This window comes from Cyphellophora attinorum (genome assembly GCF_001299255.1).
Source record: "Cyphellophora attinorum strain CBS 131958 chromosome Unknown Contig23, whole genome shotgun sequence".
NCBI lineage: Eukaryota > Fungi > Ascomycota > Eurotiomycetes > Chaetothyriales > Cyphellophoraceae > Cyphellophora > Cyphellophora attinorum.
Genome location: NW_017253251.1, coordinates 218,385 through 233,242, shown reverse-complemented (window position 1 = coordinate 233,242; position 14,858 = coordinate 218,385). Strand labels below are relative to the sequence as shown.

The window sequence follows — 14,858 nt, the reverse complement described above, 5'->3', positions numbered from 1 at the left end:
GCCGGGAACTATTTTGCATTTCTTCATGTTCTCGTGCTTCTCAGTAGGATTTTGGCCGCCCGCTTGACGTTAATGTGCGTGGAGGACTTCCTGAGAGTGCGCCCGGCTTTTGAGAGGGGTTTCGGGCTTGGGGAGGGAAATTTGAGATTTGGCGAAATTTGGGTGTCATCTGGATACCTGACCAATGCCAAGTTTCATGTAGCAGTAGATACCATAGTTGTTGATGGTTGCACTTGCTTCTGGCAGATGGTCGGAAGGCACCAACAGTGCATCGAATTCGTCAAAGGCCGCCTTCTTAGTGCTGTCATTGACGGCCCCTGTCGCGTCAGTAGATTTTGGTCCGCGCCTGCCTGAGTTTTCGATGTTGAGGCTATAGACGCTGCAGTCTCTGACTGTTCCTGTCTTTTCTGATATGCCCAGAATCGCCGTCATGAAAGAGTCTTGCTCCTTTGGTGCAGTGCTCATGTACTCAACCCAGGTGGACTAATGCTCTTTTCCGCATCTCGCTCATTCTCCTCCACGGCGCCTTTAACTTGATCAGCTGGCTTCAGGTTTCTCAAGCACGGCGCAAAGAACAAGTGTCCCTTCCATGCGCCTCTCGCAGTACCAGCAGCCACAACGATCCAGAGCAAAACAACAGCGACCGCGAAAATCGTACCGAGTACGCGAAAGAAGAGACTCGGCAGCTCGATGCCCAAGTGCATCGTGCTCAATGAGTATACTCCCAATGGAAACGTGAATCCCCACCAGCCTGTGTATATTCGTTAGCCGATTCCATTTCACTATCAGTAAGGACATTTGAACACACCCATATTGAACGGAAAGTGCCTGACGCTCCAGATCGCGCTCAGCGCAAAGACGAACCATACCAACCCAAACGCCCACATGATCAAGGCAATGAACACGCCCAGCACATAGACCACATCACCCGCCGTACCGCCAGCGGCACCCAAGAACTCCGTAGCAGGAAAGACCGTCCTCGCGACTTTCCCACACTGCATGATCGCATACCCGCCCATTCCCAGTGGACCCAGCGGCAGGAAACAACTCACGATGACCTCCCTGCTCGGCAGCTTATGCAAAGCCAGCCGCTGATAGTACATGACCAACACTGTAATCGCCATCGGTGTCGCCATGCCCCAAAGGACATAGCACGTAATCAAAGTCCCCAGCGCCTTCCCGACATCCTCTTCCCTCGTCACCAACTTCGCCGCCACAGTCACACCCGTCCCAGCCGCAACAATCGTCGCCGCAATCGGCAACAGCTGTGCCGCCGTGATCCTGTCGAGACTCTGCTGGTGGCTCTGGCTCATAAGCAGGAACGGCAGCGCTAGCGTCACGCTGACCGCCACCACTGAGTCCACCATCCATGCTCCCAACGCAAGCATGATACTCCATCGACCCCAATATGGCGTACACGCGAGCGTCCACGCACTGACTATCGTTGCGAAGCCCATGGGAATAGTGCCCAGGAAGAGCGAGTTGGTCGGGTCGCGCACCATGACGGACCAGATCTCTGGATACAAAGTATACCGCAGGACTGAGATAGTGAAGGCCAGGACGAAGAGAATCGCGTTGAGGCACAAGAACAGGACAGAGAGCCAGTACAGCCAATTTTGTGCGGTATGGCTAGGAAAGGCGAGCGGAACGTTGATCAGAAGGAGCGAGACGACGCCCGTGCCCATGGTCACGGAGAACCACGAGGGCGAGAAGTTGCGCGTTATGCGCCGCCAGCCGCGGTCGTGTTTGGAGGGCAACTGCTGCGTTGAAGGGAAGGTAGTGGCGGAGCGTGTCTTGGCCGCATTCGTGGTGTTGGGAGAGCCGCTATCGGTAGATACCTGTGTAGTCTGGCTGCTGCTGATGGCGTCGTCGGTAGGAACCCTGTTGCGCGCGCCACTTCGTCCAGTAGTAGTCCACGTCAGGCTTTGGCTCGCTGGCACAGACATGGCCGGGTTATCCGCCGCGAGCGTCCTCTCGCGCTGCAGCTCCCGGTCGTCCATTACTTCTCGGCGAGCAATTTCTGCTCGGAGACGAGGACTCGCTCGAGATTAAAACCTGTTCCCTCCACTTGATTCGCTGTAGAACACTCTGTTATGTTACCCAATCACGTTTCCGTAGCCAACTTCGACGAGCGCTGACTGGCTCTATCACGCCGACTCCGCCATGTCTGCCGTTATGGAACCTCTAGTCGTATGGTCATGCGTGAGCGCCACAGAGGATGGTCCTGTTGTTCCAACAAGAAAGAACAAAAGTTAGTGTCAATTGAGAGGATTTGATGAGTATACTTTTCCGACTCCGAGGTCAGCGTCTCGTCATTCCCGCCGAACCCTTGCCTTGCCACTGGCCTTTCGCTTATTATTAGCTAATCAGTAGTAACAAGGCGTTGGGATCTGGGGAATGTATGCACACTATGCCGAGTTTGGCCACGCATTCTTTGCGATCAAATGGAACGGGAGAAGTTCGAGCAGATAGGACCAGTGTGCCAGATCTTTGCTAGCTCATGCTATCGCTATTTGTTTAAGCTACATACGTACTTCGGGCACGCACCCGCCAGAGGCAAGTGCGGCCACCCCACTCGAGTTGGGCTCGTGGGCCTTAAGTCATATCTCATTAGTTTCTCAATGCTCTTGCGAGCTGTGCTGTCTCACATCCGTCGAACCAGATTTTGGACCATGCTTATGGTCAAGCATATCAGTGAATGCTGTCGTCCTTTCGTTCTCCCACGACTTGTCTTCCGAAATTCTCCGTCAAAGCCACGACACTTCCTCCGAGTTGGTCGTTTTGTGTCTTCATCATCCTTCCCATTCCCCATCGCTGTGTCTTTCTCGAGACGCGCCTCCAGTCTCCCTCGCAAAATAGTCGTGAAACTCACGGTGCCGTCGCATTTGCCTCCGTCGCATTCTATGCAGACGAGCAAGTCTTCTCCGAACCATCCACGATTCCAGTGACAGTGCTCAGCCCGCAGTTCGGGTAGTAGAACGCTGCCAAGGCGATGATGATGTAGGCTGCGACGAGCAAGGCACCCTCCAGATAGTTGCTGCGGCCATCAATCAAAAGGAAGCCAACAATCATGGCACTGGCGAAGAGAGCAACAGTCTCGAACAGACTGAAGTACAGTGACATGTCCTGATGAATGATCCAGCCAAGCACTACCATGAAAGGGGTGATCAAGATCGCAACCTGGATAGAGCTTCCGAGGGCAATTTGGATGGCCAGATCCATCTTGTTCTTGACCGCGACCGTCACGGCAGTAACATGCTCAGCCGCATTGCCGACGAGGGGCAGAATGATGAGACCGAGGAAAGCTTGACTGATGTTGTTGCCGGAGACAATGTGGTCGATGCTACCAACCAGGAACTCTGCACAAATGGCGACGAATCCAGTGGTAACAAGTAGTAGGACGACTGACGAGGTCTTGGAGAGATGGCGTTTCCCTTCCAACGGCTCGTCTTCGACGACCTCAACATGTTGCTGTGCACTTCCGGTCTGCGGTCTGTTCGTGTGAGGAGTGTCAAGAATAGCACGATCATTGGACATGGTGGGATGAATCATATCCGGCATGGACGATGAACGTTGCAGACGACGCCGAGATGGAGACCTGGATGCTGACATTGGTCGCACGACTGGTATAGCCAACGGACGCGCCACTGCCTCGTGATGCGGGAATGCTGGTCCAACAGTGGTAGAGAAATTGCGAAAGTTGAAAGGTCGCTTCTCGTGGGACGCATCGTTGATTTCGGGTACGGCGAGCTGGACAGCTGGAACACGAAGAGAGTTATTGGCGGGCTCCTGGACGTGATCTTGAGCTGGAGCTTTCTCGTCATCGAGATCTTCCCCGGGTCCACGCTTGTTGCGTTTGTGATGCTTGCGACGCCGTCTTGAACGCTTGGTGGGCTTCTCGTTCTCGATGTCACCAGTAGCAGATTCGAAGTCACGAGCGATTGTGTGCCTAGTGGATCGACGGCGGCCAATACGCGGCTCAGCGTCGACATCCGCTTCGTCTCCACTAAGGACGAACTCATCAGTCAAGCTGCCACGAGACAACCTGTTCGTCTGAGAATTTGACAGCGACGCAAATGTAGCTGAAGTAGCATCAGTCGGTGTGCGTCGCGTCTTGGGGATTTTCTCGTGCGTGCTCTGAGCTTTCGAGCTTGGACTGGAAGTGCGTCTTCTCCGGCGGAAAGCCCTCTTGATACGTCTGGCGGTATTGTATGAGCTTCGGGATGAGTCTGAATCAGTGTCGCTTGAGCTTGAGCTAGAACTATCCGAAGAGTTGAGCATCTGAGTGAGTACTCCTGGGTGGGCTTCCTCGTCGATGATGTGCTGTGGTGTGGAAGCATACATGAAGCTGTGCGACTTCAGACTGAAGACCAGATACAGGGCATACACCAATAGAAGCACTATGCTCGTACCACGAGACACTTGCAGCACCATGCGATTGCCATTTTCTGGGTCGTCGAAGGATGCATGGAATGCTGTCGGAAGCAATAGACTGATGACGCTCAGCATCAAGAGGCAAGCACTCATTTGACTGACCGTCGAGTTGTACAGTTGTTCTCGAAAGCGGAGACCGCCGAGCAGGAAACTCATGCCCAGGATGATAAGGAGATTGCTGAGGATGGATCCCACAGCAGCAGCCTGCACAACTCTGACCTGACCATCTGCGAGAGCAATGATGAAGATGATGAGTTCAACGGCATTGCCGAAGGTGACGTTCATCAACGCACCGAGCGTATCGCCCATCCGGGAGGCGACGCTTTCTGTAGCAAAAGCTAGCAGTGAAGCCAATGGGACGATGGCAACGGCGTTGATGGCAAAGACGACGCTCTGGTCGATGACTTGCATGTGACCCCAGTCGACCAGCGCACCAAGAATGATGGCGACCGGCACGACAAGGAGGAGCCAATTGATCCAACTGGATCCAATGATGAGTTTGACATCTCGAATAAATCTTTGACCCAAGGGATCTTTGGTCGCCTTGGGAGTCGATGGCCCTAGGGAGGAAGGTTGCGTTCCATCTCCTTTCTCGACCACAGGGCTGGGTTGTCGTGCGGCATTCTGCAGGACTGCAATACCGTCTTCTGTGGTCTTGAGGTTGGCTGCATGGCCGCGAGCGCCATCGACAGCATTTTGGGAGGTTTCCTGAGAGGTGTGCGAGGATGTAGGGTGTACAGTGACCTGCGGCTTTGGACGAGGGGTGGGCGCTAGGGATGGCGAAACTGCGTTCTTAGCCCATGGATGTGGATGTCCTGACAACGGAGGCTCGTCGGCGGAGTCGACCATCGGCGTACGAGTGAGCGATTGTGAAGAGACTGACAAAAGTTGTCAGAAGTCGCAGTGGTAGACGTGCTTTCAAAGCAGTCGTTGAATAGAGAATACGTAGAACGGCCAGAAGTGTGGGATGCGGGCGGCCGAGTGCTTAAGCCTTGAACAAGCCTGGCGGAGATAACGATTGGTAGAAGCAGACTTGTCGATTGTGGCTGTTTCTGCTATCTCTCGGTAGACTGGGGCGCAGCAAATGGTAAATGCTCAAGCAAGATCAAGCCTGCTAAAGCTCGGAATACCGGGTGCTTAGTGCCTTGTATGCCTTGGAATCAGAGCAAACAAGACTTCTGCTTCTAGAAGTGACGCGTGTAAGATTCAGCGGGTTGTTCTTTCTAGCCACTTCTGTCCTTTGATATGTGGCCGTCTGCTCCACAGGCGTTGTACGCAGTATATGTGACTGCAATGATCACAAATGGATGACGAGGGGGCCTGATCATCGAGTTTGTTGGTATATGATGTGTTCGGTGATGCGTCGAGTCCGACCGTTCACAATATCTCATCATGCCAGTGAGTGGCAGGGCAGGCAACGACGAAACACGTGATTGATAAGCGGCGGATATTCCTTCCGATCGCCGCGAACTCAACCCCGCGTTTTGGCCTTTCGCGGCAGTCACGGTTGCGTTGCTCGTTCAGAGAACTGGCCACCCGGATCGCTGTGTCCCCTTTTCGCGTAGCTGTACCTGCGTGGGAAGCTTGGTCCTCGTAAAATCTTGGAAGACTTTTGCGTAGTGCACATTGATCTTAAGCTGGTCAGTATGGGTCTTCAGCACGTACTCGTCGAATTCTAATGTAAGAGCAAATACGAGTGGTGGCGATTTGTCGAACTTGACGTCAATCCATCTTGAGAGGCGTTGAAGAAATCATTGTAACGCGGCTCAGCGAGTCCAGACATAAGCTCTTGACAATGTGCCTATCTCGACGGCAGAAGCCACTGTTCTGCACTTGCAGTCTGGTTCTAGCATAACGAGAGTTTACAGCGCAAGCCATCCAAAGTCTATCACGCATTCTCGACCAGAGAGGAAAGAATCATGGTCGCAAAGGACTCCCCGACAGCCGATTCAAGAGGCCTATCTGACTACAAGGAAAAGATCCGAACATCAGCATCTCGGCCAGTCCTCTCACATCTGAACGCCGACACAAGCTGGCTGCTTTCACTCGCATATCCCCCGATATCGACTCCACCACCAGGCAGATCACGCTACAACATAGTGATTGATCCATGGTTCACTGGCGCACAATCAGATGTTGCGAAGTGGTTCTCAACACAGTACCACGCCGTCAAGTCCGACATCCAGTCTATAGCAGCACTCAACCAGATCATCGCTGAAGCCGAGGCCACACTACTACCAGAGACTCACAAAGCCAATAGCGAACCGCCACTGTCCTACATCGACGCCGTCGTAATCTCCCACGAGTTCACCGACCACTGCCACAGAGCCACCCTGCTCGAACTTCCCAGATCAACACCAATATACTCCACCAGCAAGGCCGTCGACATAATCAAATCCTGGAACCACTTCACCACTGTCATCAACATCCCCTCCCTAAGCAAGACCACCGACTGGCGGACCACCGCCATCGCTCCTCTGCCCTCCTGGCTCGGCATCAGCCGCCTGATCACGGAAGGGAACAGCCTGTACTACCACTCCGCCGTCATCATCTGCATACCCAACACTCAAGAGGATGCACCTGACAGGGCAGAAAACGCCGCGGAAGCAATAATCTACACCCCTCACGGCGTCGAGCACGGCACCTTCTCCATCTTCAGTAAGGCCAAGCCCCCGATCAGCACACTCGCGCTCTTGCACGGCCTGCACGACGTCAGCATTACACTGACCAAACAGCTGAACCTCGGCGCGCACAACGCCTTCAAGGCACAAAAGCTCCTCAAGCCCAAATACTGGGTCGGCACGCACGATGAGGTCAAGAAAGGGCTGGGACTGATCGGGCCGTTGTTGAGACGGAAGGTGTGGACGCTCGAAGACGCTATGGAGAAGGCCCGGAAGGAAGACCGGAGGAAATCGCTTTCTGATGGGCCAATAGTAAAGGAAAAAGTAGAAGAGGTGGAACAAGAAGAGCAAGTGCCGTACGTGACGTGTGGGAACGGCGAGACATTGGTGCTAGCTTAGGTCAGCTTTGTCGGTTTGGCCGATGAACTGCTGTCATAGAGGAAATTAGCTTGTAGAGAAGCATTTTCCGTCACCAACACGCCTGTGTTGCTGGATAATCTCAAAGAAGGGGTATCTATTCCCTACCTAACCCATGCATGTATTTCCTCTCCCTAGAGTATGTTTGCGTCTCGTTCCCCGGAGCATTGCTTTCTCGACCACAACTTACCGTCTCAGCCATCATTCTTCGTGTCACGCTTGTTCCAGTCACTGCTTTTGGCCTTTAATCGCGGCAGAGCTGCAAAAGTCCGTCTCAAACGCCTTCCGGCTCTCTTGTAGAACCACTCTCTACCAGCGCTGTCGCTGAGGACTTCACTTTTCTCGTCATCGAGCGTACTGCTTTCGTCGTTGTCGTCATCATCATGATCATCATTCTATGACCACCGATCCCTACTATCCTGGTCGCCCACTACACGTCTGGCGGTATTCCTTCTTGCGATGGTGACTTCCACAGGCTTGGTTGCGGTCGTCCCGTTCGATCCCGTGCCGTTGGTGTGGGTCGAGGATGCCGAGGACGAGGATTGCTGGTGTTGGCCATGGCTACTGTGCTGTCCCGCAGCACCACCACCAGCTCTCGAAGCAGCGACGCTGGCTGCAGCAGCACCTCTTGCTTCTCGCCTTCTTTCGCGTGCCTCACTCACTGGCGTCAGCGTGACAGGCGTGCTCGACCCGCTGTCCCTACTTGCATTGATCAAAGAGTCACGCGTCGACTGCCGACTAAGTCGGCTCGGCGCACCTATCGTGCTGTTCTGCCGGGGCAGCCGAGGCTTGTTGACCGTCATCTCTGACGCGACACCCGACGTCTGTGCTCGTTGCAGCACAGGCATGTTGCTGCCGACGCCATAGGCTGGCGAGCCGTCGCGGATGTAGCTTGCTGCGCTGCCGTCACGGCTGACAGGGCGTACGCCGCTTGCGCCGCTGAGATACGAGACACCGTTCTGCCTCCGGCGGGGTGTAGAGATCGCGGTTGGTGGCGGCTGGTCATAGAAGGTGCTCATTGAGGCGCGCTCCGCACGTCCCAGCTGTGGTGAAGTAGGCATGGACATCTGCCTTTCAAGCAAGTGCGGTGGTGTGGCTCCGGAACTGGTTCGTCGCATCAGTCCTGGATGTTTGCGGCCAGGTGCGCTGGCTTGGTTGTTACTGCCAGCATGCCCGCTGTGAATAGAAGCCGTGTCGTTGTCTTCCCAGCTCCGCAAGAGCTCGCCTGCCATGCTGCGGACAAGTATGGCTGGGTCGGAGTATTGGAGTTGTTCGATCAGATCGTACAGACCGCATTGGTCTAGGATGGAGATACCGTCGATCGAGGCGTCGCAAACACTGCCGATGATTCGGAGCAAGTTGAGACGGATTGCAGGCTTGTTGTGACTCATCTTCTGCTGTATTATGTTCCAGAGCTGCTGACTTTGGGCCACAGACGCTGCAAGGGCTGGTGACAGTCGAAGCAACTTCTGTAGGGGTTCAAGGAGATTTTCGAACGAGGTTGACTTGCTGCTCGTTAATGAGGTGATAATTGCGGTCGTGAACTTCTGGTTCTCCAGAAGATGATCTTCCACCTTCGATGTCTCCTCCTGCAACCAGGCGAAGATGGCGTCGAGTGCCGTCACTTGCCAGTAGGGGTCCGAAAGTAGCGATATGTAGAACACCAGACCTTTATTCTGCCAGAGCTCTCTTCGTGCAGCTCTTGTGGAATGAGCCATATCACACAGTATCGGCAGGGCAAATTCTTTGACAGGAGTCTTGTCTTGCTTTACGATCCTCATGAGGACAGGTATGATACCTGCTAGTGCTGCATCCTCTTGCCTGCCCTTAGAAAGACGACACAGGTTGTAGACCGTGCTTAGGATCTGATTCGACATTTCGCGTGCATGAGGCCCATCAACACCATTAGTGAGCAGGTCGGTGAGGACGTCGATCGCATTTGAATTATGGAGAGCTTCCAGAGTGGTGGACAGCATCGAGAGGTTCTTGGTGAATTTTAGCATGGTGATCTGGTGCGTCGGCGACATCCGCTTGATGGCTTTCATAACCCGGTACAAGATTGTCCGCTTCGCCACAAGCTCTTTGACATAATTCTCTGCCTGAGAGAAGATGAAGAAAATACTTGCGATGCGCCCTTCGCACAGCTCAGCGAGCTCCTGTTGTTCGCCTGACTCAGAGTGATCGCTCAGAACTCGGGTGAGGATGAGTGACAACGGTTCGAGAACAGAATTCCTCGAAAGAATCCGGCAGAAGTCGTTCCGTGGCGTGGAGCTTGTAGCTCAAAGACACTCCATATGCCATTAACGCCTATCAGTACGAGCTCTCGATCGTCGTCGTAGTCGTCTTCGAGGAAGTCAACCAGCACAGTCAAACCACCGGCGCTGACGAACATCTGAAGGATCAGAGTCGACGTTTGATACATCTGGCGAACAAAAGCGGCAGCTTCCAGGCGGATCTCTTTAGGAAATTTGTTCGAAGCGAACTTGTTGATCTTCGGAATACCGCCAACGAAACAAACATTCTCCTGCACTTCTTCGTCGTTGTGTATTATGGCGTTGATGATCTTAAGCAGATTCAACACGACGTCTAATCGCTTGCAGTCTTCGAGGATCTCAAGCATCGGCAAAACGCCGTGAGCGCTAATGATTATACTTTTCGTCTCCGAGAAGAGACTAAAGCAGTTCATCAGCTCTTCAGAGATGTGCAGGAGCGCATCATCATCCTGTGAGACTTTGAGCTGGCCGACCAACATCTCAACATCAGCTCGCAGACGTGCTTGCTTGTCACGCGCGATGTTCGATTCGAGATCAACCTCGGGCAGTCCTTCTTCCAGCTCAGCAAAGGGATCATCTTCATCTGATTCTTCGTCGTCTGGTAGCCAGGACAGATTCGAAATTTTCGAAGACAGCATAAGCTCATTCGACTCTCCACTATCTGACCGCTTTGCGACAGCGCTGGGCTGGGAGAACACGTCGGAGAAGTCCTCATCATCCTCGTTCTCAGCATATCGCTGGATCTCGATTGACGAGCGGGTCCTTCGCATGGAGATGCGCCCTCGTGGCGCTGGTGGCCGTTTGAGGCTGCCACCGGGCTTCACAGGAGGCTTCATACTTTGCATAAGGTCGGTCACTGTTGGCGACTCCAGTATCTTGGACGGACCATCGTCATTCAGCTTCATTCGGCTCAACTTCTTGTCAAGTGACCCTTCATTGGCTTCAATCAGATCAGAGAAGTCTTCTACCGAGTTCTCGCGGAACAATCTCGTTGGCTGCAGCTCTACTGCTGGCTTCGCAGGGGTCGCTTTGCTTTTAGCCAATTCTGTAGCTTGTCTGGTTGATGGAAGTGAGACTTTTCGAGCGTCGCCGTGGTATTTGCTTTGCTTCTGGACTTGGGAACTTCTGACTTGTGCCTAGCGTGTCCTCTGGCTGGCGTCTTCGTTGGAGATGCTGGACGCCGAGCCGTGGATGCAGGCGGCGCCATCGATTGAGAGCTAGGTTTACTCTTGACAGCTCGTAGCGTGCTATCTTTGTCCTCGGCGTCGTTGTCCCTACCCACTGATGAGACTCCTGCACCTGGAGTAGTCATCTCTGTCCGTGTCTGGGTGCCCGGTTGATCCTTTTGACGCAATTGTGGGAACTTGAGGGGATTTGAGGTGATTGCCGTAGGAAAGTCGTTATCCCAGACATCATCGTTCGAGTCCTCAAGTGCTCGGAACCTATCCGCAGGCGTCCTTGTTCCGTTGCCTTGACCCTTTGTGGCGGTCTTTGATGGCATCGGAAGAGGACTACCTGCTGAGGCACGCGAGTTTTTCCGGTGCAGGCCGCCTTCCGGAGAATCTTTCAGAGCCTCATTCCACTCCTGGACGCTTTTGACCGCTTCCGTGTAGTCTGTGACGTTCTTCGAGACGACAGATTCAGCCTTTTTGGCACTCATGATGAATGGATGCTTCAACAATTTCCTAGCGGTCACTCGCAGGTTAGGGTCCTTCTGGAAGCACTGCATGAGGAAGTCTATGACTAGTGGCGAGGCACCTTGTGGCAGAGGCGGATGATCGTCGTTGACAATGCGAAAGAGAGCTGGCATGGCCTGTAGTTGATGATATGGCGGGCGACCGTCGAGCAGCTCAATAACTGTACAGCCAACGCTCCATATGTCGGACTTTGTAGTCGCTCCTGCTAGCTCAATGACCTCTGGTGCCATCCAGTATGGCGTGCCGACAACGCTGGACTCGTTAAGTCCCGCGGTTGTGCTTGCAACGCCAAAGTCAGCCAACTTGACTAGGCCTTGCTTTGTAGTCAAGATGTTGGCTCCCTTGATGTCTCGGTGCATGACACCTTGCTCGTGAAGATAGACGAGACCTTGTAGCACCTGAGCCATATACACAGCGACAAGGTTCTCGGGAAAGCGGCCAAAGTTCTTAGTGATGGAATTGAGGGACCCATTCTCACAGTACTCGAGTATGATGTTCAGTGTATCCGGTGTCTTGACCGAGCCATGGTACTTTACAATGTTCGCGTGGTCGAGGTTCTTCAACACGTCGATCTCGAGCATGATCATGCGAAGCTCGCTTTTGGGCAGATCAGCCAGCTTGATCTGTTTGATTGCAACTGTTTCTCCCGTGCTCCAGTTCAGTGCACGGTATACCGAGCCGAAAGCGCCTTTGCCGATACAGTCCCCCAACTGATAATCTTTCAGCTCCGTCATGTTGGTTGCTTGATCCTCTTTCCTCTTCGTCGGACTGCCTGGTGTTTTGGCTGGCTTGGGCTGGGCTTCGTTCGAGGCATCTTGGGCAGGAATCGTACGACCTGGCATAGCTCGAGGACTCAAGGAGGGTGACGTCGCTGAGTCTGACCGCAGTTCATCATCGGGCACTCGTCAGAGGCGCCAGAACTGCTCGCATCCGGTCAGCAATCGACCTTGGCTGGATGTTGATGTCTTGTTGATGTGCCCGACTGGCGGGGTAAATGGGGCGAGTTTCAGGATATAGCCTGACAGGTTCGCATTTTCTTGACTTCACGTGGTCATGCACAGTCGTCAGTCGTAAGTTCGAGCAGATCGTGTGCTCGTGCGGCTCACGCCTGCGGTGGAAAGCATGATGTCGAGGTCTCAGCCGGGCTTGCTGCCAAGAGGTGCGGCTATAAATTGGGTGGCCGCCGCAACAAACTTTCTTGACGCGTCGATCGTCACTTCTATCTACCCATCCTTCCCATCACTTACAGGGCACCCCGTACTACAAAGTGATTCTCGTATCTGGCCTCGCGTTGATGGCAGTGTGAGTCGGTAATCGATCCGTCATAACATCCCTCGACTAGTTCCATTGCTACATGAGTGTCTATGGCCGCGGTCAACAGGTGACTGGCCGTCCACATACGCGCCACTTATGTGATTCCGAAGCACTAATACTGCCAGAGGGCTTTGTAGCTATGCTGAATCGAGTGACTGCTCAAACAGCTCCTTGATGACTCTAGGGCTCGCCGGTCGGCAACCTCGAAAAATACGGATGTTCGGGCCAGGAACAGGGGCCGGGCATGCTTGTGCTCTGACGGGTCTTTCAGAAAGCAGAGCGGGCGCGCTGAGATGGGAGGAGACATGCATTCGAAGATGCATAAGTGCGTTCGAACTCGATGCCTGATGTCGCTGGGTCGTCGTAGGATAGGGAGGTTACGATGCAAACATCGGTAGCAATGACCACCGAGTCTCCGGATGCACGTTCTAGTCAGGCCGGGGAATACAATATCTCTGGCGAATACTCGACTGCTCTAATGCGGACTACCTTCTCAGGACCATAATAGCGACAGCAATGCTGTAGGCAGGTACAAACAGAACAATCCGAATCATGCTCAACAGGACTGTGATCTTAGGCGGGTATTTGTGCACAGTCGACTTTGTCAAGTCACCGCAAAGCCCTAATGGCACGATGGCTACACAGCTCATTCAACAGTGAATTCTGCAATTCACAATTACTTCCGAAATCTGCCGTCCTAGGAAGTTTCGCCTCAATTCTTCAATCGATCCACCACTTCTCACCAACATTTGCTCTGCACGACTTTATCGCTTTAGTCCAAGGCCTTGATGCCGTCTGCAGAGCCCGATTTGTGAGTTGATTCAGCATCACTAGCACTTGTCCACGCCATCGCTAAGTCTCGTACAGTCCACTACCTCTAGGACCAAGCCGCACTCATGCCTCGCGATAACCTCATTTATCCAACAGCTAGTGGGGACTACTTCTGCATCCCGTGCGATCGATTCTTCGTCAGTCAAGCCGCTGCCGCCGCACATTGCGCAAATGCGGCCGCTCACAGAGGAGAGTGGTGTCAGAAGTGCGAATGGCTCTTCGTCGATGATCATGCCCTCACCCAACATCAGGAGGACTCCAGTCGCCATGCCGTCTGCCACTTGTGCCCTCTCGACTTGGATTCGGATACAGATTTGAGCGCACATCAGACAGCTGTACACTTCCTGTGCCAGGACTGTGGAATCGAGTCGCCCAGCGCCTGGCACCTTCAGTTCGTGAGTTGACATTGGATACTTGGAGATGCGAAGTCACTGACCATTTCGAAAGCATATGGACTATCTGCACCCGAATCGCGATGTCAGTGTCAATCAAGCTCATAACAACCGAAGGTACATCGACAGCTCTGGGGAGGACTCTGCGTCTGACACGAGCACTCAGAATGGGGATTTTGAATGTTACGGCTGTACGGCTGGCTTTGACGACACGATTTCAGTCATGAAGCACTTGGAGAGCGGCGCTTGTGCCAGCGGCGTCACGGGCCCTGAAATCGAGAAGTGGGCTTACGGCTATTCCAAGAAACACAAGCTCCAGTACGACAACCGCAAAGACGAACACTGGCGCTTCAGATGTCCAATTTGTCGCTCCGAGTCAGTTTTCCGCTTCTTCAGTGCTTGGATGGCCCACAACCTCGCCTGTCACCGCAACAAGAGCCATCACAAAGTCGACTGGATCTTGGAGCATCTCCGATCAAAGGTCGAAGAGCTCAATAACTGAACTTCATGACGGCTAGATTGCTCCACTTGAGCTGTCCGAAGAAGAGGGAAGGGATTGAAGATTGCTGACTTCGACGCAGTGAGCAATTGCAAGGAAAGTGGCCCCGAAGGTACAGAACGAAGCGCTTTTGTCTATGCATTGATGTATGAGGCGTTGCAAAGCTGAAGGGCTGGCGGCGGATAGAGCAGTGAGGTGCCCAGCACCTCAAATCAAAGAGAGTTGACGTCGCAAAGAGGAGCCCACAACATGATGAGACGATGAAGTAGAGTCGGCTAGAGTCAGTCAACGCATATCACAGCGAATTCGACAGCCGCTCTCAGCACGCAACTGTGTCGTGTTGTCGAGCCTGACTCTTGGTTATCGAACAGTCGGGTACT

General features: G+C 53.5%; 5 protein-coding genes across 5 annotated transcripts; 2 read left to right on the top strand and 3 right to left on the bottom strand.

The window, feature by feature from the left end:
* Positions 1-165: 165 nt before the first annotated feature.
* AB675_3984 (Sulfite efflux pump SSU1) lies at positions 166-2,000 on the bottom strand (the record flags this gene model as incomplete). Its single annotated transcript, XM_018144085.1, has 3 exons — positions 166-317; positions 470-751; positions 809-2,000. 3 exons carry the CDS (start codon positions 1,998-2,000, stop codon positions 166-168), a joined length of 1,626 nt encoding a protein of 541 aa, XP_017997606.1.
* Positions 2,001-2,901: 901 nt separating this feature from the next.
* On the bottom strand, positions 2,902-5,283 carry AB675_3983 (Vacuolar calcium ion transporter; the record flags this gene model as incomplete). The annotated part of the gene is made up of 1 exon (XM_018144084.1): positions 2,902-5,283. The coding sequence occupies one exon, from the start codon at positions 5,281-5,283 to the stop codon at positions 2,902-2,904; it is 2,382 nt and encodes a 793-aa protein (XP_017997474.1).
* A 1,070-nt stretch (positions 5,284-6,353) lies between these two features.
* On the top strand, positions 6,354-7,454 carry AB675_3982 (uncharacterized protein; the record flags this gene model as incomplete). Its single annotated transcript, XM_018144083.1, has 1 exon — positions 6,354-7,454. One exon carries the CDS (start codon positions 6,354-6,356, stop codon positions 7,452-7,454), a length of 1,101 nt encoding a protein of 366 aa, XP_017997567.1.
* Positions 7,455-7,867: 413 nt separating this feature from the next.
* On the bottom strand, positions 7,868-12,284 carry AB675_3981 (Cytokinesis protein sepH; the record flags this gene model as incomplete). The annotated part of the gene is made up of 3 exons (XM_018144082.1): positions 7,868-9,639; positions 9,687-10,801; positions 10,861-12,284. The coding sequence occupies 3 exons, from the start codon at positions 12,282-12,284 to the stop codon at positions 7,868-7,870; spliced, it is 4,311 nt and encodes a 1,436-aa protein (XP_017997590.1).
* Positions 12,285-13,652: 1,368 nt separating this feature from the next.
* On the top strand, positions 13,653-14,481 carry AB675_3980 (uncharacterized protein; the record flags this gene model as incomplete). Its single annotated transcript, XM_018144081.1, has 2 exons — positions 13,653-13,982; positions 14,035-14,481. The coding sequence occupies 2 exons, from the start codon at positions 13,653-13,655 to the stop codon at positions 14,479-14,481; spliced, it is 777 nt and encodes a 258-aa protein (XP_017997527.1).
* Between the last annotated feature and the right edge of the window lie 377 nt (positions 14,482-14,858).